The 26,040-nt window shown below is 33.8% G+C and overlaps 1 protein-coding gene across 4 annotated transcripts in view; it reads right to left on the bottom strand.

The window, feature by feature from the left end:
• Positions 1-2,689: 2,689 nt before the first annotated feature.
• The window catches only part of CTDSPL2 (CTD small phosphatase like 2), an 84,068-nt gene continuing 60,717 nt past the window's right edge, over positions 2,690-26,040 (bottom strand). For all 4 annotated transcript variants that reach the window (XM_086710573.1, XM_086710575.1, XM_025919589.2 and 1 more), the window contains exons 7-13: positions 25,708-25,819; positions 23,470-23,556; positions 13,327-13,389; positions 13,143-13,222; positions 9,810-9,936; positions 8,263-8,358; positions 2,690-7,642 (exon numbers count right to left, since the gene is read on the bottom strand). In XM_086710573.1, coding sequence (XP_086566699.1) covers positions 7,577-7,642; positions 8,263-8,358; positions 9,810-9,936; positions 13,143-13,222; positions 13,327-13,389; positions 23,470-23,556; positions 25,708-25,819 — 631 coding nt within the window. In that variant the 3' untranslated portion in view covers positions 2,690-7,576. The remainder of the gene's footprint in view (positions 7,643-8,262; positions 8,359-9,809; positions 9,937-13,142; positions 13,223-13,326; positions 13,390-23,469; positions 23,557-25,707; positions 25,820-26,040) is intronic.

The following is a 26,040-nucleotide window of genomic DNA, read 5'->3' as shown; positions in this document are numbered from 1 at the left end:
GTCTTACGAGAAAGGGAAGACGTTGTATGGAGAATTAGGTTAACTTATTTAACTTTAATTTTTAAAGTTTATGTGTTTTTCTTTTTAAAAAAAATCTTTTTGTTTTTACTGTTTATTTATACTTTGAAAGACAGAGTGCGAGTTGGGGGAGGGCAGAGAGAGAGAGAGAGAGAGAGAGAAAGAATCTGAAGCAGGTTCCAGGCACTGAGCTGTCAGCACAGAGCCCAACGCGGGGCTCGAACTCACGAGCCGTGAGATCACGACCTGAGCCAAAATCAGATGCTCAACTGGACTGAGCCACCTAGGTGCCCCAATGTGTTTATGTATCTATTTTGAGAGTGAGCAAGAGCAGAGGAGGGGCAGAGAAAGAGAATCCCAAGCAGGCTCCACACTGTCAATGCAGACCCTGACACAGGGTTCAAACACACAAATCACAAGATCATGATCTGAGCCAAAATCAAGAGTTGGAGGCTTAACTGAACCACCCAGGAGCCCTGAATTAGGCCGCCTTTTGTAACTCTTTTAACTGATCTCCCACCAACCCCCTCTCTTCCCTGTATGGTAAAGTGATCTTTTCAAGATAAATCCGATCATATACTTCCTTACTTGATGTCCCCTCCACCTGCAATCAAGCCTGGCTTTACATTCTTTCAGTACATGTTCTACAGATCTCAACCTAATGCTTTTTCAGCCAACCCAAGCCTGGTTCCAGACTAGATTGTGGCATTCTCAAAGCCATTCTTCCCCTTCATGACTCTTTTCCCAACATTATCAGTCTTCACTGCTAGACTGTAAGCTTGAGGGCAATGTCAGGGTTGTTTTCTTCCTCCATTCATAGAGCCTGGAATAGTGTCTAACACATAGTAAGGCAGCGCTTTAAAATGACTGTTACTGGGGCGCCTGGGTGGCGCAGTCGGTTAAGCGTCCGACTTCAGCCAGGTCACGATCTCGCAGTCCGTGAGTTCGAGCCCCGCGTCGGGCTCTGGGCTGATGGCTCAGAGCCTGGAGCCTGTTTCCGATTCTGTGTCTCCCTCTCTCTCTGCCCCTCCCCCGTTCATGCTCTGTCTCTCTCTGTCCCAGAAATAAATAAACGTTGAAAAAAAAAAAAAAATTAAAATGACTGTTACTGTCATTAGGAAGGCTACTTATAGCTTTCAACAAATATTGCCATACACCAAGTATAACATTAAAGCTCATTATGATAGCCACCAAAAGTTCTAGTTCATTTGGTTCATCCATTACTAAGCAACTACTAACTTGGCAAACCATTTATATAAGCCTGCTACCCCAACTACTTACCAGATTTCTCAAGCCATTCAGTACTGTCTTCATCATCCACTTTTTTCCTTGACACTCAGCATATTTTCATCAAACACATTCTTACAAGGTGACCTCTCCACAATCACTTCTGTGGTCTTCATGGGAATGCACCCTACTGCTCATGTTTTTCTTAAAAAACTAACATGTGGTTATTACAATGCCTTGATTTTCTGCTGTCCTTTTCAGCTTCAGACATCTCCCCAAACACTGTGCATGTATATCTCCTGCATATCTGCAAGAGAACTAGCTGCTTTACCATTTCTATTCTGGTAGTTATTTGTATATTGCCTTACAGTTTATGATGTCTTGGTACCATTCATCTTTGTTAAGTCTGAAAAGTACATCTTGGTGTACCCTTTGCACAGATGAACACATTGAGGCTTAGATACCTGCTTTTGGCTAGTAAGTTAATGAGTACCTATGGACTTGAAATCAGATCTTTTGATCCTGAAAGCTCCTTTTATTAACCAAACTCCCAAGTCAACTATTCACCTGAAGTTGTCATTTTAAGATTTTAAAGTAATCTCTACACCCAATGTGGGGCAGAACTCACAACCCTCAGATCAAGAGTTGCATGCTCTTCTGACTAAGCCAGCCAGGTCATTTATTTCTAAAGGCCCTGTACTTCAGTGACTCTCAAACCTGTATGTGCATCAAACTCCTTTGGAGCTGAGGGAAAATACTTAAAAAATCTCATCACAGCCTGGGGCTGTGAAGAGATGCTGATCAAAGGGTAGACCTCCAGTTGTATGAGGATCTAATGTTCTGGGGAGCTAGTGTACATCATAGTGACTACAGTTAACAGTACTGTAAATGTATACTTGAAAGTTGCTATCAGAGTAGATTTTAAATGTTCTCATCTCACCCTAACAAAAATGGTAATTAGGTGAAGGATGTTAACCTTATTGTGATGAACATCTCAAATATTTGTATCCAGTCCTCATACCATATACCTTAAACTTACACAATGTCAGTTTTGCTCAGTAAAGAAGAAAAAGTCTCACCACAGAAATCGGGGTGGAACCAGAATGGTATTTTGTAGTTATGTTGGTTCATGTTATTTTGCCCACTACATCAAGTAGAAATTCCTCATGTTAGGTTCACCATAATCTGGTTCTTTGCCATCATCTCTTTTTTCAAAACTAGCCCCTTTATTCACATTTTATTCCACTTCTGCACACAGTAGTTCCAGAAATTGTCATTCTGCCTGTCTGTAACCTATTCTGTGTTCCTTACAGGTACATCCTGAAGATATCAAAGGGGAAAGTAATGTGAAAAAACCACGTAATTGTAACAAGCAAAAAAGCACTATACAAATATAAGCTGTTAGATTGTTTCTAATGGCTGATAAAATATCGTCAAAGAAAAGTGCTTCCATAAAAGTTTTATTTATCCCCACAACAACCCTGTGAGGTAGGGTGATCAGGGCATTTGAAGATGAGAAAACTAAGTCTACATTACTTGTTCACGGCTATACTGCATAGTAAATATGTAGAAATTAAACTGAGATTTTTAAATATCCATGACTTTTATATTGATTCACATGGAAAAAGGCAGAGAGAATATTAACTCCCCCCTACCTTAATGCCAAAAGGACAATGCCTTGAAAAATCCCATTTCAAAAGATGAAAGTAGTATTTCATTGCTTATTTCTACAAAGATTTATAAAATAAAAAAATAGTGAAATATTTTACAATTAATATATATAATGGTCTCATTCAGGGATGTCCTTCAGCTGTATATATGATCAACTATTCCAAGTGCTAGAAATGCAAACTCTTAAAAAGTAGGAGATAAGAATGATAATGAGCAGTAGCCTCAATCTTCTTTATTATTCCTCCATGTATCTTGAGTAAGTTCTGTGAAATCTGGTCCCGGCTTAAAAAAAAACTACCAGAGATGTCTGGTAAACTTTATTTTAGTTGCCTACTCTCAAACACCGTCACATTATTTAAAACAGTGATTTCCCAAAGCTGGCTATTAGAATCACCTGGAGGTCTTAAAAACACACACACACACACACACACAAAACTCTCAGGCCCCACTCTAGATCCATCCAGTTTCGCAGGGGGTTAGGCTTTTGGAATCTGTATTTCTTAAGCTCTTCAGAACGATTCTAATGGTCAGGTTTGGGAAACACTGATGTATTTTAAAATACTAATATCAAAACCATAAAGTAACTAAGTATAAACTTGCTGCTCTCTTCTCCCCTTTCTAAAAATTTCTCAAAACACATTATACCCCCAGAACTCTTGCCTCTGAGCAAGTAATTTCAATTCAAGATACAGAGAAACATTTTATAAAAATGTATCCTAGTGAGTGAGACTTGGATTCCCATAATAATTTAAGTGGCATTTGAATATAAGATACTGAGTTTTGTGGTTCTTATTCTGAAAATTTTAAATGTGTTTTATATAGGTTCCTAGCAGGCTTTCAACTTGGGAAGATATGAGAAGTAATGACATATCAAGCATATCAGCACTGAAAAAATACTATACTCAAATATAGCTCATGAGAGGAATAAGAAAGTGAATGAATGACAACCTAAGGCCTTTTGGCCCATACATTTTTGTTCCCAGTCCACTCTTCCCCTATAAGGGGAAATAAAATAAACATTCTTTCCTAGTTGCTTGGCATAGTTATTCAGTGGGTAACTATTAACTAAGTTAATTTAGATACACAAGATTAAAAGAGATAACAAATAAATACCTAGGAAGACAAAGAGAAGTCAGTTCAGAAAACCTTAACTAGCTAATGATGTGGTATATAACACCATTGTGTTAGTACAATTAAATGAAGGCTTCAGTGTCCTTTACATTTCAGCTTTATGTGATTGACACAAGATGTGGAAGAGATCTGATCCTTATGAAGAATTCTGTGCTCGCTGTAAAGATTTGTAGGAATAATGACATGCTTTCTTCATTGATGAGATGAAGTCTCTCTTTTTCAGGCAAGTTGACTGAACAAAACAATGAAAACAAACTTCTTTAGAAGGCTGAATAAAAGTAATTATCTAGCTGAAAAAGTCATTGGCCAAAGATAACTTTTTTAAACCATTCTATGTTTAACACTTAAAAAACAAACAAACAAAAAAAGCCAACAACAACAACAACCAAACAAACCAGAAAAACCAGAGAAATATAAAAAAAAACAATGTACACATCCATTTTCACTGACAGGTACAAGAAAATAGCCATTTATAGAAGTTACAATGCTTTCAACAGCTCCCTCCCCCCCAATTTTGGGAAACAAGATAAAGCCATCGGGTAAATAAATATACATACTAGCTAATATAAAACAATTATGGTTTCAAATTGTTATCAACTCTTTAAGACTCAAGAAGAAATATGGTGATATAAATCTGATTAGGGCTACATATATTACACAGAATTAAAAAACACAACTGATTTAAACATCCTAACAATAATACAAATATTTAAAAGAATGTCTTAAAAGCCAGACATTTATCACTGGAAATATCACAATTATAATATGTACTTCAGATATGTTAATGTGTATATAGGTCACTTTTGCTGTGTCTTATCAGGTATGCAACTCTCCTGCATTTCCTACAGTCAGTTTTTAAGAGTTCATGTTTCCTGTGTGAATTGAAGGAGCTGGGCACATCTCAATTCACAAAATAAACACCTCCGCTTAACTAAATGGAAGTGTGTTTAAGATAACATTTACCAAAAGATAAAAGAAAATTAGGGGTAATGAGAAGATAAAACATGTTAAAGTAGAAGGAAGCTGGATAATTGTCTCTTTATAAGTTATTTTAAATTTTATATTAAATTTAAAATGACCCAAATTAAGTAATGAAGAAAAATAAATTGGTCTCGAAAAATTTTCTCAGGTCATATAAAATTTCCCTTTATTCCTTTACAGAATCTTGTTATGCTAGATTCCTTTGTCAGTTGACTTAAAGAACTCTCCTAGCATGGGACTGAAAATAGTTTACCATTAATAAAAGAGGACTAAAAGTTGGTGTTTATTTAAAGTGCCCAGAGGCACAACAGTACAGGTGCTTACGTTTCCCTTAAATCATGGGAAAGCCCTTTGAGACTGTTTGCTTAATCAGAAAAGCTTTCAGCAATTATAATGCACGCTGAAAGCTTAGATCTTCTTGTATAGGTTTAGGGTTTTACTGTTTGAGCATAAAAAGGGGAGCAAGGAGAAATGTAACTAGGTTCACAATTTTGAGCAAGAGCGTATGTAAAGGTAACGTATGTACATTTTATTTCAAGAAAGACAGAAGACAAACAGCATAAAGATGCCCAGATGCCCTAAAGATAAATACATTTCAAAGATTCTCATTAAAATGAATCTGGAGTATTTTTCCTGCAAGCAAAATACCTTTCTTTAAATTAAAACAAAAACAAACCAAAACAAATTAAAAAAAAAAAAAAAACCAGTATTCTGAATTGCAAATGCGTTTGCTTTTTTTTTTTTGCAGCAAATCTGCCATGATTATTTTTTTTTAATGAATAAGGATTTTCCACAAAACAGGCTTGCTCTACATGCTAGATTTTTTAAACAGTTCAGTGACACAATATGCTAACTACATACACAACAGATAATATAGTAAGAAAACACTCAACCTGATGAAAAGTTAAAATCTTCATTAATACACTGAAAATTGACATAACTCATGCCTTTAAAATCAAAAATACAAAAATTAAATGTTTTCCTAAAAAGATTTCCTTATTTTAAGGATTCATTTGAAAATGAAGCTGCATGTAATTTGTACAATAAGTTGTACAAGTAAACAGGTAATATACATAAAAAATTAAGTGACATACTCCTCAATTATCAGTTGTCCACCTTTAATTTCCAATACTGTACTTTCTTAACAAGCATACAAAATATCAAACTTCTCTTTAGAAAAAGTGCCGTTCTTTGACATCCTTTACACAAAAACAGTCTGAGCCTGTGGCATGTTAATGCAGTCGAGAGGCAAAGCATACTAACTTTTACAAATTCTACCTTCCATAAAAAGCCTCCCGAAAAGGAGATTACACGCCACTATAAAAATATCAACCTCTTGTGGTAGCTGCATTAGAGAACCAAGGCTTGAAGACTATTTTCATATAGCATAGAAAACCACTATGAGAGCATATTAACTGCATTGGTGGCTTGGGAGTTTACTGTGCCACAGGATTATGCATAGCTACTGTAAGGTACCAAGACTGTTACACAGAGTTTTAAATTGATTGTAACCAAGAGCATAACAGAGGTACTACCAGCCCATGCAAAATAACTAAAAATACTGAGTCACTGTGCTGAATACTTCATTCCTGGAGAAAACCAAAGGCAGCAGTAACCAAATCAAGCCCAACAGGTGACCAAACTCATTCTCCTCAAAGATTGGTGAGCACAGTGAAGTCTGAGGTATACCTTTATCCGTTAAATCCGTGTGCCATTGCAAGATATTACCATTTGGGGAACACATGCCATCACAATGGTTTAAATCTTTTGAATATTAGTCATTCATATATTCTTATCTACCCAGTCCTTTGATTTTTTTTAAAAGATTTCACCTACAGAATATTACAGAAACAAAATATAAATGCATGTCTTTCTAAATGAAACTTACATGGACTAAAAGTAGAGAATATTTTTAAACAAATATACAATATGCAGGCAGACAAAGCAGGAAAACGGCCATTCAAATGTATAATAAAAAACTAAAAACTGACTATTTCCAGAAAACTAGGAAGCGCCTCAACTAAAAGGAATGCATAATGAAAATCTAATCTAATACAGGTCAAAAATGTAAAAAGGTTATAAACCTTAACAGGAAAAATAAAACAACTTTTACTGGCCATTCCTGTTGAAATGAGAATCTTAAAGTAACAGAAAAGTGGCTACAAACCCACTTAGAGCACCAAACAGAGAGAAAATAAAAGTCCATTTTCATCTCTGTTATTATCATAAAATCCTGTGTGACTACAGGTCAAACTGCTGGTGGCAGAAACAGAATTCTTTATAAACTGCAGATGTCCTGTACATAAAAAAATTTCACCGGAGTTGCACTAGTTCTAAAGACTCTTCTGTTTTAGCCTACCTACTGTATGTATTCAATCTGAGATAAAGTCTCTTTCTGTAACCCTTGATTATTATTGGGCACCAAAGATAAGAAAAGCAAGACGGGGTACAAAAATGCAAAATTTCAACAGTAATGGCAATGTTTTTGTCTTAGTCCAAAAGGGTCCTGCATTCTCTCCCCCTTCAGTGATTTGACAAGTCTTTGTACTTAATCTGGGGGCAGCAAATCATGCAAGCGAAATCTGTCTCTGATGTGAGGTCGAACATCTTCATTCTGTGTGGAGAAAAAGACATTTTAAAAGCCATGTAAAAATATGATTCCGTAACACTGTGAACATTCTTCCTTTGCAAAGAAAATATACCACTATTTATTTCACTTTGTTTGCCAAATATAAAGATACTACACACAAGCAGTTAACTCAGAATTAAATTTAGATTAAAAGAACTGTCATTAAAGTTTTAATTCTGTAAAGAACAATTATGCACTAAGAGGCAAAACCAAAAGACTGGTAAAAGTGTTAAGCCACTGAATTCTACTTTATTTATTAGGAAAAAATAACACCAGAATAAAGTTTCAGTAGCACAAGCATTAATTCTAGACCTGAACTATGAAAGCAAAGTGAAATCAATTTAATACTGTTAGTGACTTCATAAGAAGCAGCCCAGTGAAAATAAAAACATTCAACCTGCAAATTATTAAATACTGAGAAGCATGATTTTTATAGTTTACAAGGTTAGAAAATGCTTGTAATCCTTTTCAATTTTTTTTGCCCTAATCTCATACCAAGTTGACTTTAAAAGTCAGTGCACCTAAAGTAAAGTAATTAAAAAGATTTACTTCAATAGAGTTGAGGCAACAAGTGCAAAACACAACAAGATAAATAAGATACTTACCAGTTCTACAAGCTTCTCCAGAAATGGAATCAATTTTAGGAGTTCATTGTCATTTTTATCCATAAACCAGCTTTCTATAGGGATTCCATTAGATAGCTAAAATAATAATTAAATCCTTTTTATTACATTTTGCATACTTTATAAAAACTTAAAAGAAATAACAGATACTTAAGTACACAGTGATCTGCAGAAGTTACTGTGAAAAGGAATGCCATCAGTTTATGGTTGTTACATTCTGACAATTCAATAGTGCAAGAAACAGATGTTAAGGGATACATCAAAGCCCAATTGGTTTTTTAGCTTAATGTCTTAATATATATGAAACTAAACAAGAAAGATCCATTGAAACAAGTTTTGCAATTACGTAATTAAAAATATTACTTTATGGATTAAAAAAATAGTTACTATTAGTCTATGCTAGGCACTGTGAGAGGGGTGTTGCCAATGTAAACACTATCAGAAAGCCTATATACTTTTACACAGGGATTGTGTGACATTCATTGTTCTATTTCCAACAAATAGCAGGATAACCTGAAACGGCAGGACGTAACAAAATGATGCAATGGTATTTCACTGAAGAGAAGTTTAAAAACGAGAATGCAAACCACATGTTATAGTAAATAATCTCTAGGTTATCTTTAATATTAATGGAGAATACTATATTTAAGATGGTAGATAAATGAAATTATTTTATCCAGGAACCAATATGAAATTCTCAAAAATATATTTCAAAATGTGACCAATGACCTAAATTGAACACGTTTCAATACCATATGCAGTTTTCCCCATTTTTCTTTTTTCATCTTTTTACTGTTTACTTTTCACTTGTTCTTTCTACACCCAACCCAATTTCCACCATCCCTACTCTGCACTGATTTACTGTAAAGGAAATCTCAGACCTATCACACAAACACATTCATAATGTAATACATATCTTGCTGGGTGCCTGGGTGGCTCAGTTGGTTGAGCTTCCGACTCTTGATTTCGGCTCAGGTCATAATCTCAAAGTTTGTTAGTTCAAGCCCCTCATCGGGCTCTGCACTAACAGCGTGGATCCTGCTTGGGAGTCTCTCACTGTGCCCCTCCCTAGCTTTCGCACAGACACTTGCTCTCAAAAGTAATAAATAAACATTTAAAAAAAAAGAAAAAAAGAAAAATAAGGGGCGCCTGGGTGGCTCAGTCGGCTACACTTCCAACTTTGGCTCAGGTCATGATTTCATGGTTCATGAGTATGATCCCCATATCAGGCTTGGTGCTGACATACTGATTTAACAACTGATAAGAATGCTATTAACTGATGTACAGCTTATAATCTCTTCTTATCCAGAATTATTACTCAGATTTTTATCTATGTTTCATTTATTTAAAAGAAAAATGTCCACAAGAAATATAGCAATTTGGCATTTCTAATTCTAAAAGATAACACTAAAAAGGGAAATTCCACCAGTGAAAATTCTGTTCTCCTATTACATTCTGTTTGGCAGCATTTGTTCTCATTGTGGTTTTTTTTTCCAATCTCATTTTGTTTAGCAACCCTCTCTTCATACCTGATATGCAAAGGCTTGTGGTGAGTTGTCAATTATTATAGTCTTTGAAAGATCTCTTCCAAGGATATTTAAGTCCTTTATATAATTTCCTTGTACACAAACACAATGTTCACGGAAAAGCCGATGCCTAAACATAAAAATAAAAAGAAATTAACTTAAAAAAAAAACCTCCAAAAAGTGTAACACATACTGAAACAAACACACATACCACAGGCTTTACAGTCTTAGCCTTATTTTCTCTCACAAAGGAAATTCAAATACAAATGTGGGCCTAAGCTTTGGGCTACAGTTTTACTTTAAAAAATGTTAGCAATTATTGAAACCTTACAACCAAATATTACCATGCCTTTAAGAACTTTGGCTTATCCCAAAATGTTATATTAAATTATAAAGAGGGATTAAAAACTCTGTAAATTGTTTTTGTAATTTATTTACCCAGGAAAGCTCAGTTCAGATGCAGCATCTGGTTGTGTCATCGAGGTCCTGCTTTTTAACCAATTTTCCAGATGGTTGACTGAGGCACAAGGAGGTCAAGTGACTTGCCCAAGGTCACACAGTAAGTCAGTGGTTAGCCCCGCATTGGAACCCAGGATCCTCCTGGCTCCCAGTCCTTTGCTCTAACCAGAAGACCACACAGCCTCCCTATCCCTGTACATGCCAGAATAGAAAATATAAGAAGGAATGTTTCTGTGTTGGCATTTTCAAAAATGTTTTTCGTTTCCCTTATAGTTTTTGAGAAAAGCTGTGGAGGCCAAAACGAATGTTTATTCCATCACTTCATACTTTTCCCAAACACCCATCTTCCTTTTAATTTCGTGTGAGTGTGTATATGAATATTTGAAAAACAAGGATTGAATGAAATGATGAATTCAGATTTAAGTATTACAAATGTAAACTGATGTTTCACCAATGATAGATACTTAACTGAAAAATGGTGTACCACTAAAAGCGATTGAAGGTCTTATAATACTTATATACTGTCATAATTACATAATCTCATTTAGCACTCAAAATGTTAGTCTTGGAATATTACTAATAGTTAATACTGGTCACCCTGAAATACTCCATTTGCATACATTAGTAATTTGATAGTTTGGCTTCCTTGTGTCTTAATCCCACTAAACAATTTTTCAGCAGCTAGGGCCTACTTATATATACCTATATTTTTAATTATGGAATTTCAAGAAAAGGGCATTTTCCACCAACAAAATTGGCCATAGCTCTAACAACAACAAAACTCAACCTTAAAAACATCAGTCCTGGTGATGACGAGTTTTCCAACCAGAAGAAATGTAGTAGAAACAGTTCTCTCCCCCCCTTTCTATAAAGAAGACTTTAAATTAAATGATCATCTACCACTGTATGGTTTAAAGACTGTTCTACTTTGAAAAGGTAAGACCAGACAAAAGAATTTGAGTCCTGGATGGGCCTATAAAAGATTCCATTTTTATCTGTACAAACATTTACATTTGAGGAAACTAGACAGGCAGGTGCAGCAGGTACACGCAAGTCACTACTGATGTTTCTTTGGCAATAGCAGCAAACTCACCCAAGACAGGAGACAAATGAACATGTATGTGGATACAAATGATTACTGTAAATAAATTACACTAAAATCCCTCCAGTTATTCAGGAGCCTGAGAGTCAATAGCAGGCATTTGCAGTTTTAGAAAGGAACTACTCTTGCTGGTCATCAGATTTGCATTTGGAATCATGAGACTCAGATACAGGAATTTGAGTCTACCTTATCTTCAACATAGCACTCTAATGCAATACACTGTTCAAAAAGCTCCTCCTGTTTTAAATTATTCAAATACTAGATACAAAAACTAGATAAAACAAATTTAAACTCTCAATGTGTAGGTTTATAAATGTAGTTTAAATGAAGGGTGTTAATTTGTAACATTATAATTCCATGACTATGATTTGTTCCCTAGTAAAATGAAAGAAAGCTCTAAAAGAGAACAGAAATCTTTAGAATGAAGTCATCAAAACAAAATCATTTGTGTACTTTTGTTAAAGTTAGATAAAATAAGCATGCATTATACCTTTATGAAGAGAAAAAAAAATTTCATTTGTGTGTCTAATGCTTGCTTATAATTGGAAGCTAAAATGGGAAGTGACAACAAGGACAAATTTTGCTCCTTTAGGTTAAAAAAAACAAAAAACATAGTTCTATTTACAAGAAAGCAAATCCCCTAAACATGGACATCAGAAAAAGTCTTTTAACACAGTTGTAACCACTCTATAACAAAGGTACTATTAACAGTAGAAATTAGGACTTTTCACTAAAAAAATATGGGAAAAAATTCAAGAAAATGAATTCCTGGCTATTAAAGTTTTTATGAACCTTTTCTGGCATCTCTCTCAGCATTCTCGGTTAAAAAAAAAACAACAACATGGGGCGCCTGGGTGGCGCAGTCGGTTAAGCGTCCGACTTCAGCCAGGTCACGATCTCGCGGTCCGTGAGTTCGAGCCCCGCGTCAGGCTCTGTGCTGATGGCTCAGAGCCTGGAGCCTGTTTCCGATTCTGTGTCTCCCTCTCTCTCTGCCCCTCCCCCGTTCATGCTCTGTCTCTCTGTCCCAAAAATAAATAAACGTTGAAAAAAAAAAAAAATTAAAAAAAAAAAAAACAACAACATAGATTAACTCTGTCATCTTAGAGGATACAGCAAGACTGCTGGCAGTCTTAGTATTTCATTTCTGTTGACAGAAATAATGGAACTGATTTTTAAACTGTTTTAAGATTACCCGAGGCACTCCCACCTAACCAGGAACACACTGCATCTGCTGGCTCAGGACACACACAAGGAAGTGAGTCCAGATCGGGTAACTTGAGTGACTAAACCAACTGCAATTTCCAATTAGATTCATGTAATGTTTTCTTTCCATGGAAGAGAAATTTGCTCTTGAAAAAAGCAAAAGAGTTTAATTTATCCTTTCTGTTAAAATCAACCTTTATTTTCTATGCCATTAAAAAGGTGACATAACATGCATTATCTCAGAGACATAAGGAAGTGAAAACATCATGCACACAGTGAAAAATTCCACATACCCCCAATCTCCCCCCAGTCCCCAAAGAAGTGAGGATACAGATGTAACAGTGAATAAATACATTTGATTTTTGTATCCTTTAAAGAACGTCTGTCTGAAGTTAATATCATTAGGAACTCTTAAAGAGTTTGGGGGCTTAAAAAAGATCGTTTTCACCATTCAACACAACAAATGTCTATATATGCAGCCAACTGAAAATGGCCATGAAAATTAAATAGAATCATAGTAATTTCATAGATCAGTGTGACAGACATTTCTACTATTTCTTAATTAAATTTACCTGACCAGTTGCTTTTTAGGGTCTAGTATGTTCAGTAACTTGTCTGCATACACCTTCTTAGAAGCAGTAAAAAGAATGATCTATAAATTCAGGGGAAAAGAAGTAATCATTATACATGATCTAAATATGGGTACTATATTGAATAAAATAAAAATACTTATGTAATTAGCTTAAGCATGTTTACCTCATACATCTGAGACATTCGCTCCAGGAATTCCCTGAAGAATGGTCTTAATCTCACGTAAACCTAAAGAAATAACAAAAATAAGCTTCAGTAAATAAACCTATAAAATAGAAACAACTTATTTATAAGATATGTTGTGTTCTAACTTTGGGTATAATTTAAAAGTTCATATTTTAAAGTAATAGTAAAGTATACTAAGTACCATTCAGCCAAATATATTTCACATACCAAATACCACTTAAAACAATCTTTTGGTAGGGTAACAATAATTATTGGTGATGTCACTTCTTAATAGTTAAATTGCAGCATACAATATGATAGTACTTTGTGGAATATAATTTTAATAAACATTTCAACTAAAAATGAAAGGTTTCCCTTTGAGATTTTGATCCACCAATCTGCTCCATCTTCCAGCCAGGTAGCATCCATCCAATTATTAGGCAGGCTGTGTGTCCACCTCTAGCTGACCTGTCTCAATGACCTTCCTCTATACTCAGAATTTCTTCTCAACAATCACCTGCTAAGAATACCTTTATTTTAAATCTCTATTAGGTAAATAATGTTCAAGAAAGAGATGTCTGGATTGGTGGGTTTTACATAACTGGAATTTTTCAGAATTCAATCTTGTTCTACATTTACTGATTCAGATGTGGCATCTAAATTAGCACTACTGGGTTACTTGAGATTGAAAATATAATAAGGCACACCAGTTATCAAAACCGACTGGCAATATCAGGATAAACTACAGTACCCAAAGAACTGCCTTATATACGTTATTTCCTTATTTCTGTGTCTATCTTCTTGCCTACATTTAATGTAGCTCTTACTCCAATTTTCAAAAAGCACAGAATTATAAGCCATGAGCAACTACTAAAACTGACATACAAAAGATTTTAAATTGTTTTCATTTTGTGACAAAAACTTTATAAAAAGAAAACTTTATACTCAAAGGTGATTATTACCTCCAAACACCACGAACAACAAATATATATAGAACACCTATGCACCAGATTCACTGGATTAAGATTAAAAACAAACAACAACAAAACAAAACACTAGTGGCAAAAAACTCAAAATCTAGGCTTCATGAAATTTAATTCTGTCATAAACACACATCCACACAAAAAATGCCCTCATGATAAAAATCCAGTTCTGGGAATGTTTCAGGGCAGAAAAAGGAAATCGTGCAAAGGATGCTAGGAGGTAGCGACCATGTACTACCAATCTTTATAGTTTCCAAAGCCCAAAAGGCATAAGACAATACTAAATATATACTAAGCGCTTGAGAAAAAAAAAATACATTGAGTAATGAAATCAAAGCCAAGCAATATAAACAAAACAAATAAAGAAAAGCAAGCATATATGACTATATAAGGAAAACTATAGAGTTTCCTTAAAAACTGATCATTTGTAGAAGACAAATTGTGAGTGATAATAATATCATTCTACCCCTACCTCCAGGCTAGAATGATAAAGTTTACTTCTTTTTAATCCTATTAGGCATTTTATCTCAATTTCTTGGCTAATCAAAAACAAAGTAAGCCATATACCCCTACCACTAAGTCAAATAAAAATAAATCCTCAGTGTCCAATCCGATCATTTAAAATGAGGCCCAAGAAATTTAACTAGAGCTGCTCTTCTAACTAATTTTGACATTTTCATCTTAAAAACATTTGGTATGCCCTGTAACCAACCCATGTAACTGATGGATTGCCTTAAATAGAAATACCATTTTTTATTAACTATGGGTCTTTTCAAAATAGATTTGTGATGATTAAGAAAACAATCAATTTAGTCAATACTTCTTTTCCGATTACCTCATCTCAAGGAGGATGATAAACTATGAACCGTCAGAGCCTTTTGTTTGTTGCTAAGAAAGCTTACCGTTTACATACATTTAATTAAACAATGTTATTTTTGCATTTATGTAAATGATTTCATTTGGTCTCAATATCCCTGTTATCACTTGCTCCACACTATAAGCTAAGGAAGGCCTCTGTACTTTGGGATTTGCTTCCTCTGAACCCTAACACACTTCCATTTCAGAGGAATACTTCTATGTAAACGGTATTATCCAAGCATAGTAAGTGGAACACTATACAAAGGTGACATTTCCAACTTCTTATACATGACTTCCATATTAAATCAAAACTGTAACTTCATTATACATTGTACTTACTACTTTGACCATTCTTAATATAAAAATATATCTTAAAACGACATTACTTTCAAAATGTACTTGTTTACAGAGGATGAAAAAAAGGTAGTACTGAAGATGGGGGAATATATTGCTAATTTCCTTACCATAAGAATAGAGTAATTGTTGGCTGTAAAAGTTCCTATCCCCAAAACAGATTCACTATTTGAACAGGAAGGTCATTCAGGATTAAAATATATACACAGAAATTAATGTGGTTAGTGGGAAAGAGAATATAGAAAGGTACAAAATAACAGTGAGCAGAGGTGGAGGTTCTGCTATGTGCTACAAAGGTAAAATCTCAGAAAGAAAAATAGAAATGGAGACACAAGGCCAGCATGGTCTAAGTCATTTGGATGGATATATTAAAGCATAAATATATAAAAGTCAAACACTAAGTACTGTCTAGTAGGAAACAGAACAATTGTTAAGGTATATATAATACGAAGAGACTATGATCACTTATTATGTTAGGTCACAGAGATATAGAAATGTACAAATGCACAGAGGCATGCCTCCAAAATGCTTCAAAATCTATTCCACAGATGCTTATAATTATATTTTTCTTCTCCTTTCTCATAACAAAGATTCTTGTCCTGAGCTGCCTATTTCCCTTTTTCCACATTCTTTCCCTACTTAGTATTTCACCAACAACCATCCTTCTTCAAACCTGTAACTTTTCAAAATCATGTAGTCTCCCAAACGTAAGATTAGGCTAAAAGTTTCACTTCAGTCTGGTATACATATGTCCCTCCAAATATACAGCAATTATTCTATCTACCCTACAAATAGTTTTAATCAATCACTAAACAATATGCATTTTTAAAAAGTCAAAACTTTAAAAATAATGCAGAATGCTATAAATGCCAGAAATACCTGCAAAACTGTGATAATGGAACTAATCTTATATGATCTTGTAGATTGATTTTACTAAAGTTTAAATTTTATATAGAAAAAGTAATGTGTATAACAAAATATTACATCAAGATTCCTTGAGATGAACAAATACCTGATGGCCTGTACTTTCTTTAGTGTTAAGACAATGAGAATGTCCTGTAATTGTGTATGTAGATAATCCTACCAGGCCATAATGGTTAATAAAACTGAATTTAATAAAAGCAGTCACCAAAATAGCAATCTAGTTATAAAATGATTATAAATATTTTGTGGTAGTCTGTCCAAATTCAAATTCATGACTAAATATTCAATGTCAAGCTATATATACTGAATAATCTCTATTTGTTTACCAAACCTTATCTAATTTCATAGGTAATTTCACTTTTTAAAGAAATTTCATATATAACTTTAACAACATGAATGAAGCAGCAGAAGCAGGAGAAGAAAAAGGAGGAGAACAAGGAGGAGGAGGAGGAGGAGGAAGAGAAAACCCCCAAAGCAGCTTCACTTTGTGGGCAACTGAATAAGGAAGAAACAAAAACAAAAAACTCTTACATGTAAATCTTTTAAGAAAAAGTATTTCTAAATAGTTTTCAGCACAGATAATATAACCTTAACATATTCAAAAAGAAACATCTTTTAATAGTTATTCCATGGTATCTTTTGAATTTATTGCTATACTGATACAGGTTTATTTTTATTAAAAAAATTTTTTTAAGTAATCTCTATGCCCATCATGGAGCTCAAACTCATGACCCCAAGATCAAGAGTCACATGCTCTACTGACTGAGGCAGCCAGGAGCCACATATTGATATAGGTTCAAAAAAACCCCATAAAAACAGTCAATTCTGTGGGACTCCTCCACTTAAGAGTATGGCACCCTTTAAATAAAAAGATGATTGGTAAATGCTATTTACTTAATCAGCAGTAAGACTTTTTTTTTTTTAATTTTGGGAGACAGAGAGAGAGAGAGAGTGCCCACGTGCATGTGGGGGTGGGGCAGCAAGAGAGGGAGGGAGAGAGAATCCTAAGCAGGCACTGCACTACCAGCACAGAGCCTGATGCGGGGCTCAAATTCACTAACCACGAGATCATGGCCTGAGCCAAAATCAGACGCTTAATTGACTGAGCCACACAGGCGCCCAAGTAAGACTTTAAGGCAGTAGAAAACCAATAATCCTGGGGAATGTGAAGAATGAGATGCTACATATAACTGAAAAATCTTACCATGAGTAGATAGATACCACAGGTATAACAAGTGACTGTCAATTTGTTAACCCTTCTGTGCACCTCAGTCTCCTCATACATAAAATGAGTAAAATAAGAGTACCTACCTCATAGGGTTGTTGTGAAGATTAAGTTAATACATGTAAAGCACCTAGAACAGTGCCTGGCACACGGAGAATGCCAACGACTATTACTTATCCACCTTATTATTAACCAGTCATAAGGAGAATAGCTGGAATGAGTATGATTCTATGGGACAGAACTGGGCAACCTAACTGAAAAAGAAAGCCCTACAGCTGCAATCTACACTTTTAGAAGAGAGAAAATAATCAGGAGTTCGATCAGTTGATAGCTTCGCTATTTAACTTAGTTAACACTTTCTTAGCATCAATACTAGAGCACAGAGACAAAACCCAAATCCTCTTCATAGAAAGAGGGTTGCTCAGGTAGGCCCTGCAGAGACCTCAACCTTATAACCCCTGGGTGACATTACAGTCATCCTTTGTTTAACACAATTCCAACAAGAGGTAGATGGCTGCTGGGGATAGTATTTGTAGGCAGATCATCTGAAAATGAATAGGTAAATACTAAAACATCAAAATAAAAAATAATAAAATCAAAAATCCCCACACTAAAAACTTCTGTAAAACATTAAACTAAGTAGAAATAAATCTGAAAAGGAATTTTCCTGTAGAGTCTACATGGGATAAAATGAAACTTAAGGTATCCATATACGTAAGTTAGCAATGAAGCATAATTTTCAAATAAAAATTGGCATATATATATGTTTTGTATGTATAAACTATTGCTGATTTTATTTAAATAAAGTTTAATCATTTTAAAAGCAAAAAAAGGTCACTTTAGTAAAACAAAAAATGCTGCCTTTAAAAACAAGCTCTAAACTGCCTAAATGATTTAATATGCTTAGTAATTAACTGTCACGTCTCCTAAATTTGCAGCACATTTTCAGCTGTTGAACAAGAACTTTCCATGCTTTTTTAAGGAACTGCCTCTAATTTTAAGATAAATTTACAAAGAATACAAAGAGGTCCCCATGAAATATACTTTATCATCTTTGAGAGGCAGCTAACTATAGGTTTCACTTCTTTCTTTTTTTAACCTAAAAAATCAATAATGAATAATTACAATGAAAAAAAATAGACCAATGACTAGTTATACTTACTAAGAAGGATAGGAAAGTTACTTTAAAATTACTTTTAATATTAACCTACAATTAGTTATCACAGTATTGTTCCCTACCAGCTAAAATATTACCTTAATCCTCAATACTAAGTGTCCATGAACCCCAAATGTTCTTTTTAAGGTATATTATAAACACTCCTTTTGTACAACAAAAATTATGCTTTATGAAGGTCAAAACAAAATGCCTCTTGGTTAATGTCAATTTAAGTCAGAGCTTGAGAGGAAGAAAAACTTGATTAGGTATTTACTACAAAACTCTTCCTTTACACGATTGCTTATTTCTCCATAAAGCAAAAATAATGCTGACTTTTCTAAGAAAGACTATACAGAAGAGATAGAAGCCACTGACTCTCTACTTTTCTTGTTCTGTGGGATAAAATATTTGAGATCCTTATGAAAATTATCCTAGGCTAAGGTTCCCAAGAAAAAAAACAAACTATAGTGATGGGGAAAAGTCTAAGCTTTGCTAAACGTGGGGTTTCCCGCCCACCTCTCCCCCCAACTTTTCCCATAAAAGCAACCTCTACTAATAAAACAAAGCATCCTTTATCAAGTAGCTCCCTACAGATCCTATCTCTCCTTGAGTGCTTACCACAATCTGATTTCTGGACAGCTGACCCAAAGTTTGATGATTTTACTGATCTTCAGAAAGCCACTGACTGGCTAAAGTCTTATTGGTGAACAGAGTCAAAAATCAGATGCCCCTGCCATACTTTACAGAATGAGGAGTTGGACAGCACAGTTACGTTTGGCTGCACTGTGGTGAAACATATGAGGCATCTTCTTTTTGTCTTCAATTAGCCACGTTTGGGCTGAGTAGCTCTATTACATCTTCAAAAAACTGAGCTCCAGTTCTTGATGGAGATAGAGGAAGGTCATTGAGGAGGTGGTTCAGCTCAAGAGCTAAGTGAAAAATCTGTCTTTTGATTCAGTCCTGCTTGTGGATAGAAGTCATCTTCTGGATGGAAGAGGGAGTGAGATGACCTAGAGTCTTGAATTGGTGGATCTGCAGGAACAGAAACTAAATACAGTGGAGACCTCTTAACTGAGTAACACCACGAGATGGATTTCCTGACAATGTGTCAATATAAGCTAAATATAAAAATTAAATATGTGGATTGGAACTGATCATGCACTTGTTTTTCCAGGTATCAAATGCATCTGTACAATTCTAAGAATAAATAATGTTTTCCCAATAACTAACTGTAAAACACTTCATGGAAAAACAACCAATTTAAAGGGGGAAAAAAAGACCCAAACAAAAATCCATACACTTTGCCTCTTTGAGTGCCATACCCTCACTTTAAAAACTCACTTTAAAGAATGACTTTTTCTCTCCATCTACACAAACTAAATCTCTCTACCCAAACAGTATTAGTAACATGTATCAAATTTTGAGTTGAATCTTTTAGTTTTTTTGAATCTCCCAGAGAAATGGAATTCAAATACACTCAAAATACTAAATTGAGGCTTGAATGATCCACCTGCTCAAAAATTCTGAGACTTGCATTAAGTAAGTTGAGTCCTACTTATCAATCAAAAGGAGAGTATATACCATGGAGTCAGGCAGTCTTTAAATGTGAATAGTGGTCACCTTAAATTTCCCTCAAACTTTCATCTGAAAAAAAACTAAGAAAGCCCACAACCAGATTATAGTGGATCTAGTTTTAAATTTCTCTATATATTAACAAGAATTTTGATGAACATTTGATTACTTACTTCCACTTAGAATTTGAGTATGTAAATTTACTGTATATACTCTCACAATTATTAGACCAAGGGTCAGCAAACTATGGCTTATGGGTCAAATACATCACTTATTTTTGTAAATAAAGTTTTACTGGGACAAAGCCATGTTTATTTGATTACATTCTTACTGTCTATGACTAGTTTCATGCTACAATGGCAAAAAAAAAATATTTGGAACAAAGACTACAGAACCTAAAATATTAAAAACTGGCCCTGTACAGGAAAAAGTTTGCCAACCCCTGATATAGATGATTATTAAAACATATGTAAAACAATTTACACTTTAAACTGTTTTGAAAGAAAGAAAAAAAAACAAGTAGATTTAAAATTAGATATAGGCCAACCATAACAAACTTACCACAAAAAGAAACCAAAAGCAAAGTAAGTCCCAAGAGGACACTTTATCTGGCGTTGATTCAGGTGAAGAATCTGATCCTATCTTAACATTACAATTTTATTTTTTAAGAATTTATACATAAATGCTATGGAACTGACATATTCAACAGTATACAGATAAATGCCATGGAACTGTTCATTTAAAAATGGTTTATGTTGTGAATTTCACTTCAATAAATTATTTTTTAAGAGTATATACAGTATTTTACAGGTTTCTAACCTTTAAGTGGGCCACATTATATTGCACTGGTTAAATATGTAAGTTACATCTTACCTAATAATGTGGTTTCTCCAAAATCTCTTAGATCATCTCAGACCCTTGTGTATATTTCTTCTTTGCCAGTAGATGGAGACAACACCACTGAAAGTTTAAAAGACATCATTCCCTGTTTAAAGGGAGCTTGCTGGTCTGCAAACTGGGGGAACCCTAACCCAAGATTTCTTCAAAGTTATTTTTTAAAAAGCAGACAGAATGGCTATGCCAAAACCAGAAATCCAAAGGAATGTACCCAATATTAACTACGGACATCCTCAAAAATTTACTAAAGGGGGACTAAACTCTGTTTATGATGTAGTAACTAATAAATAATATTAAAATGCAATCATCCCTATAACTTGGAAGATTCAAACTTCCTGCTCACTGCTCCTAATTTAAGCTAGATCATTTATTTTTCAGTTTCAGAAAATTTAACTCAGAATATGAAAGAAAAAGAGTTCTTTGAATTACACAAAGGTAGATGCAGTACATATATAGTTTTTCTAAGTATTAGTCATATGCACTGCTAGAAGCCTTTTATTCAAAATAAGACAACTATCCAGATCCACATAAAAATAATAAGAACTTTATTAAAAAGAAGAGAATTAAAGCAGAAATGGTGAAAGCAGCAAGAAAAAAATTCAACCTTATGGTCACAATGAAAAGAAATGCTCATGAAAGGAAAGACTCAAACTCCTCCAATTTCCAAGTTTATTTCACTATTAAAAATGACATACAGACCAAAACTATCTGCAAGAAATAAATTTCAAACCAGAAAGCTTAAGAAGTCATCCCAAAATAATTATTTAATATTTTTCAAATGACAACTTTCCTTTCCAAATTCAAAGCCTGAATGGAATTTTAAACAAAAAAAACAAGGTAATCAAGCTAAAAAGACAAACCTATTAAGATACTGCTATACTATTTATATTTACCAGAAGACTCCTGTCCTTAAACATGAACTAAACAAGAACAACCTATTTGGCAGAAAATGTCTTATTAAGAAAAAAGATTACCTTAAACCAAATAATAACCAGTTAAAAACGAATACAAAAATCTTAAAATCCCTTATATTTATGTATGGTTTGCTCACTCTCTGATCAAAAATCGAAACTAAAATCAGGTTCCATAGAAGGGAAATGAATATAGTACTCAGATATTAGCATGCCTACAATAACTAGGTTAAACTAGAACTGACATAACTGCTAAAGTAAATCCTCTTACGACTCATTACAAGATGAAGTCGGTAAAGTAAATCCTGAACCACAAACTTCTATTTAATTATGAAATTTTATGATTCCCAAAAGAGAGTAACTATCATGTGCTAAGAAAACTATACCCACATTCTAACTGCCTATTAAGAGCACATAAACAACCATAAACACCTTTTCATCATCCACATGGCAAATGTTCTGTGGCTTTATTTAATCCTTGGGTTGGCTTCCTCTTGACAAAGAACAAACTTTTTGACCTTTCCCAATCCTTCAACAACTAGTATGGATGAAGGTAACGCTAATTAAATAACAGCCGCCACCACAGAAAGGCACTTTGCAATTTTCAAAGTGTATTCATATATGTTAATTCAAATTTTATGACAGGAAAATCTCAAACGTAAAGTAAAAGCTATGGCCAACAACATAATTCACAATGAAAGATAAATGATATTTGTATTTTGCACAGTTACCTGTCCATCAACACAGATGAGGGAGAAATGCTTTTACCCAGATTTTTAAAGCAGTAACTGGAAATGTCCTACAATTCTGTGATTGATATAAAGCAGATACACCAAACTGCAATCTACAGACCATATTACTACAAAAGGAAATAAAAATGACCAACAAGGAATGAGTTTTCTTTATACTAACTAGATTTTGGGGGAAAACACACACAAAAACAAAACACCAGGTGTTAACCTGGCAAGTTCTTCTTGGGGATCTATGATGTCAGTGCTTCTGCCTCCACCTGCTGGCAAACAGATTATGAAACTAGCAGAGATCACTGGGTTAAGAAAAGGTTCACGTTTTGGGTAACATTTAATGTTTTATGTAATTATTTAGCATGATGCTACTTTGTGTTAATAAATCAGTAATATATTGATGAAACTCATTAGGAAAAAAACACATTAAATTTTACACACACAAAATTACAAAAGATTTCTTGGTTCAGAACATTATCTAACAGGCCAAAAAAGAAGTTAAAAAATTTTTTTAAATTACCTGATAAATGACATCTTGGAAAAGGACTGGAAAAGTAAGTGCTGCATCTTCTAGCTCATTTAGACTACAGTGTACTAGTGTTTCATCCTTAAAATAAAAAACACATACTGAATAAACCAAGATACTAAAAGAAATTTCAAATGATAATTTTATGTACCCATGATCACCAAAAACATTTATTAAAGTACTCATTCATATGTGGGATTTTATATTTATCATATTGCTGTGTGTGGCACAGCAATTTGGGATAGAATTTTCTAAGCCACTGGTTCTCACGTATGGTCCCTTGACCAGCAAGAAGTATCACCACCTTCTGGGTTAGAAAGGCAAATAACTAGTTAGAAATGCAAATTCTCCAGCTCCACTTATGATAATTCAAAAACTTCAGAAGGGGGTGAAGGAGAGAGGAGCTCAGCAATCCATATTTTAATAAACCCTTTATGTGACTCCAATGAATGCTCAAGTTTGAGAACCACTGCTCTGAGTTCTGCACTTGCCAACTTTCTGGTAAGTATAATCCATACTCCTTTTATTTAACAAATAACAAATGAAAGTTTAGAATCTAATTATTTTTAAAATTACATATATTCTATTCACATAGCTCCTTATCCTTAAATCTTTTATAAAGACTTTTATTTTATAAAATGGATGTCTTAGTATTTGTTGAATATGTTTCAGACATAAACATGATTTAACTAAATTAGCAGTCAATGAAGACTTGTCATCTTTGATCACCAAACTGTTTTCTCATTAAGAGGATAAGAAGGTGAGGATCATTCAATCTAAGATATGTGCAAATATTCATATTTCTTAAATACCGAATACAAATAGGAGGTCTATTTGTAGTTAACAAAATGCTTTCTTTTAAAAAGCTGCCAGTGACTACCCCCAAATTTTTCAATGCATTTAAAATGAATTAAAATGAAACACAAATGTTCATACCTTGTGATTCCACATCTTATTAGCTGGAGTGTTTCTTTTAACCTAAAGTTAACTCTGGGGAGGCAAAGAGCAAAAAATACTCTAGATATGCCTCATTTTCTTTTAATAGCATATCAGACTACACATTTCAAGGTACTGTCTTATCATCTTAAAAAAAAAAAAAACGGTATCCTCTTTCCTACAATTGAATAACTAATTCTACTACTTCATTTACACACTATCTAAATTTTGATCATTCTTCATTTACTTCTATAAAATTATTCATTTATGCTCAGCCAATTCCTAGCTTTCCTTCTCTATTTACCTTTAAACTGGATTAAAAATTACATGGTCAAACTTGCTATGATGACCATATCAACTCCTAACACAAAAATCTAGCAAAATCTTTTTTCAGTTTTTCCACTAACTTGCACATCACATCTAAACTACTCATAATCAGTTTCAGAATTTTTCTCTATACTTATTCTCTAATAAATATCTTAATATTTAGGACCTCTGAATACCTCTCTTACACCTCTTTGGCTAGGCAAAGGCTAAGGTGGTGAACTCTCAAAAAAGAACTATACATCCTAGTTAAGATTTAAAATAATGATCTTTTCCTCAAGAAAAAAATTTTATGAGAAGTAAACCACATCTCCAATTATAGGATACCAGTAACAAAGGCTAAATAATAAATTGTTTCCAGTATTATGTAAGAGGTAGATGTTCATTTTTCAAAGCTCTTTTGGTATCCTAAAACATAAATTTTTAACATACCAAGAAAACATATCAAAGGTTTTATTAACATTCAGAGCTCATGCTTTGGGGAGTCTATTAATAAAGTTATTGATATTAGACAATACACAAAAATAAGAACAGGAAAAGAACTATAATCTTGCATAAAGTTAACTCATTGGGACACAGATAATATTTGGTCCTTCAGGGAAACATAATCCTAACCACGACCCCCTTCCCCCCCCCCCACCATAAAAGGTGAAATCTAAGCATGAAATCAAATTATAATTTATTGGGAAATTTTTCAAAAAAGATCACAAGGGTTCCAGAAATATGGGGGAAAGAACCAATTTAAATACAAAAATGAAAGCCTAACTTATTTTCAAAGAGTACCTGATACCAACCAAATGTGGATCCTGGCATTATACTATACTTCAAATAAAAACATTTCAGAACATCCTGGACATGTTTAGTAAATGTGTAAGCCTATTCATTCAATTGTATCCTTTTAGTTATTTTCAGCTAGTATTTTAAAAAATAAATTTAACTTACTTTCCCTACCTCTATAGATAATATACTTACCAGGTCTAAAACTAAGGAGAATTCTGGTGTGCTTCTTGTTTTCAATGGAAGAGCAGGTTTCCTATTTAGTTGTTCTTCTGTCAGTGGTGGAACATGTTTGATGAAATAATACCTATAGATCAAATTTTTTTAAAAATCTCAACATTTCTATTTTTTATAAATAATATTAAACATATTACTAAATTCAGCTCATATTTAAATCTTTTTAAAATAAATCTTCAATTAAATAATATCCATTTAACCTAGTAAACCAAACCTATGAAACATAAATAAAACTGAAAATATATAAATTAGTACTTCAGTAACCCAGTAAAATTATTAATACCTAAGGGT

Source organism: Puma concolor, chromosome B3 (genome assembly GCF_028749965.1).
Source record: "Puma concolor isolate L17-30 chromosome B3, mPumCon1.1.hap2, whole genome shotgun sequence".
Classification (NCBI taxonomy): domain Eukaryota; kingdom Metazoa; phylum Chordata; class Mammalia; order Carnivora; family Felidae; genus Puma; species Puma concolor.
Note: the sequence above shows the minus strand (reverse complement) of the source record. Positions and strands in the feature narration are given on the sequence as shown.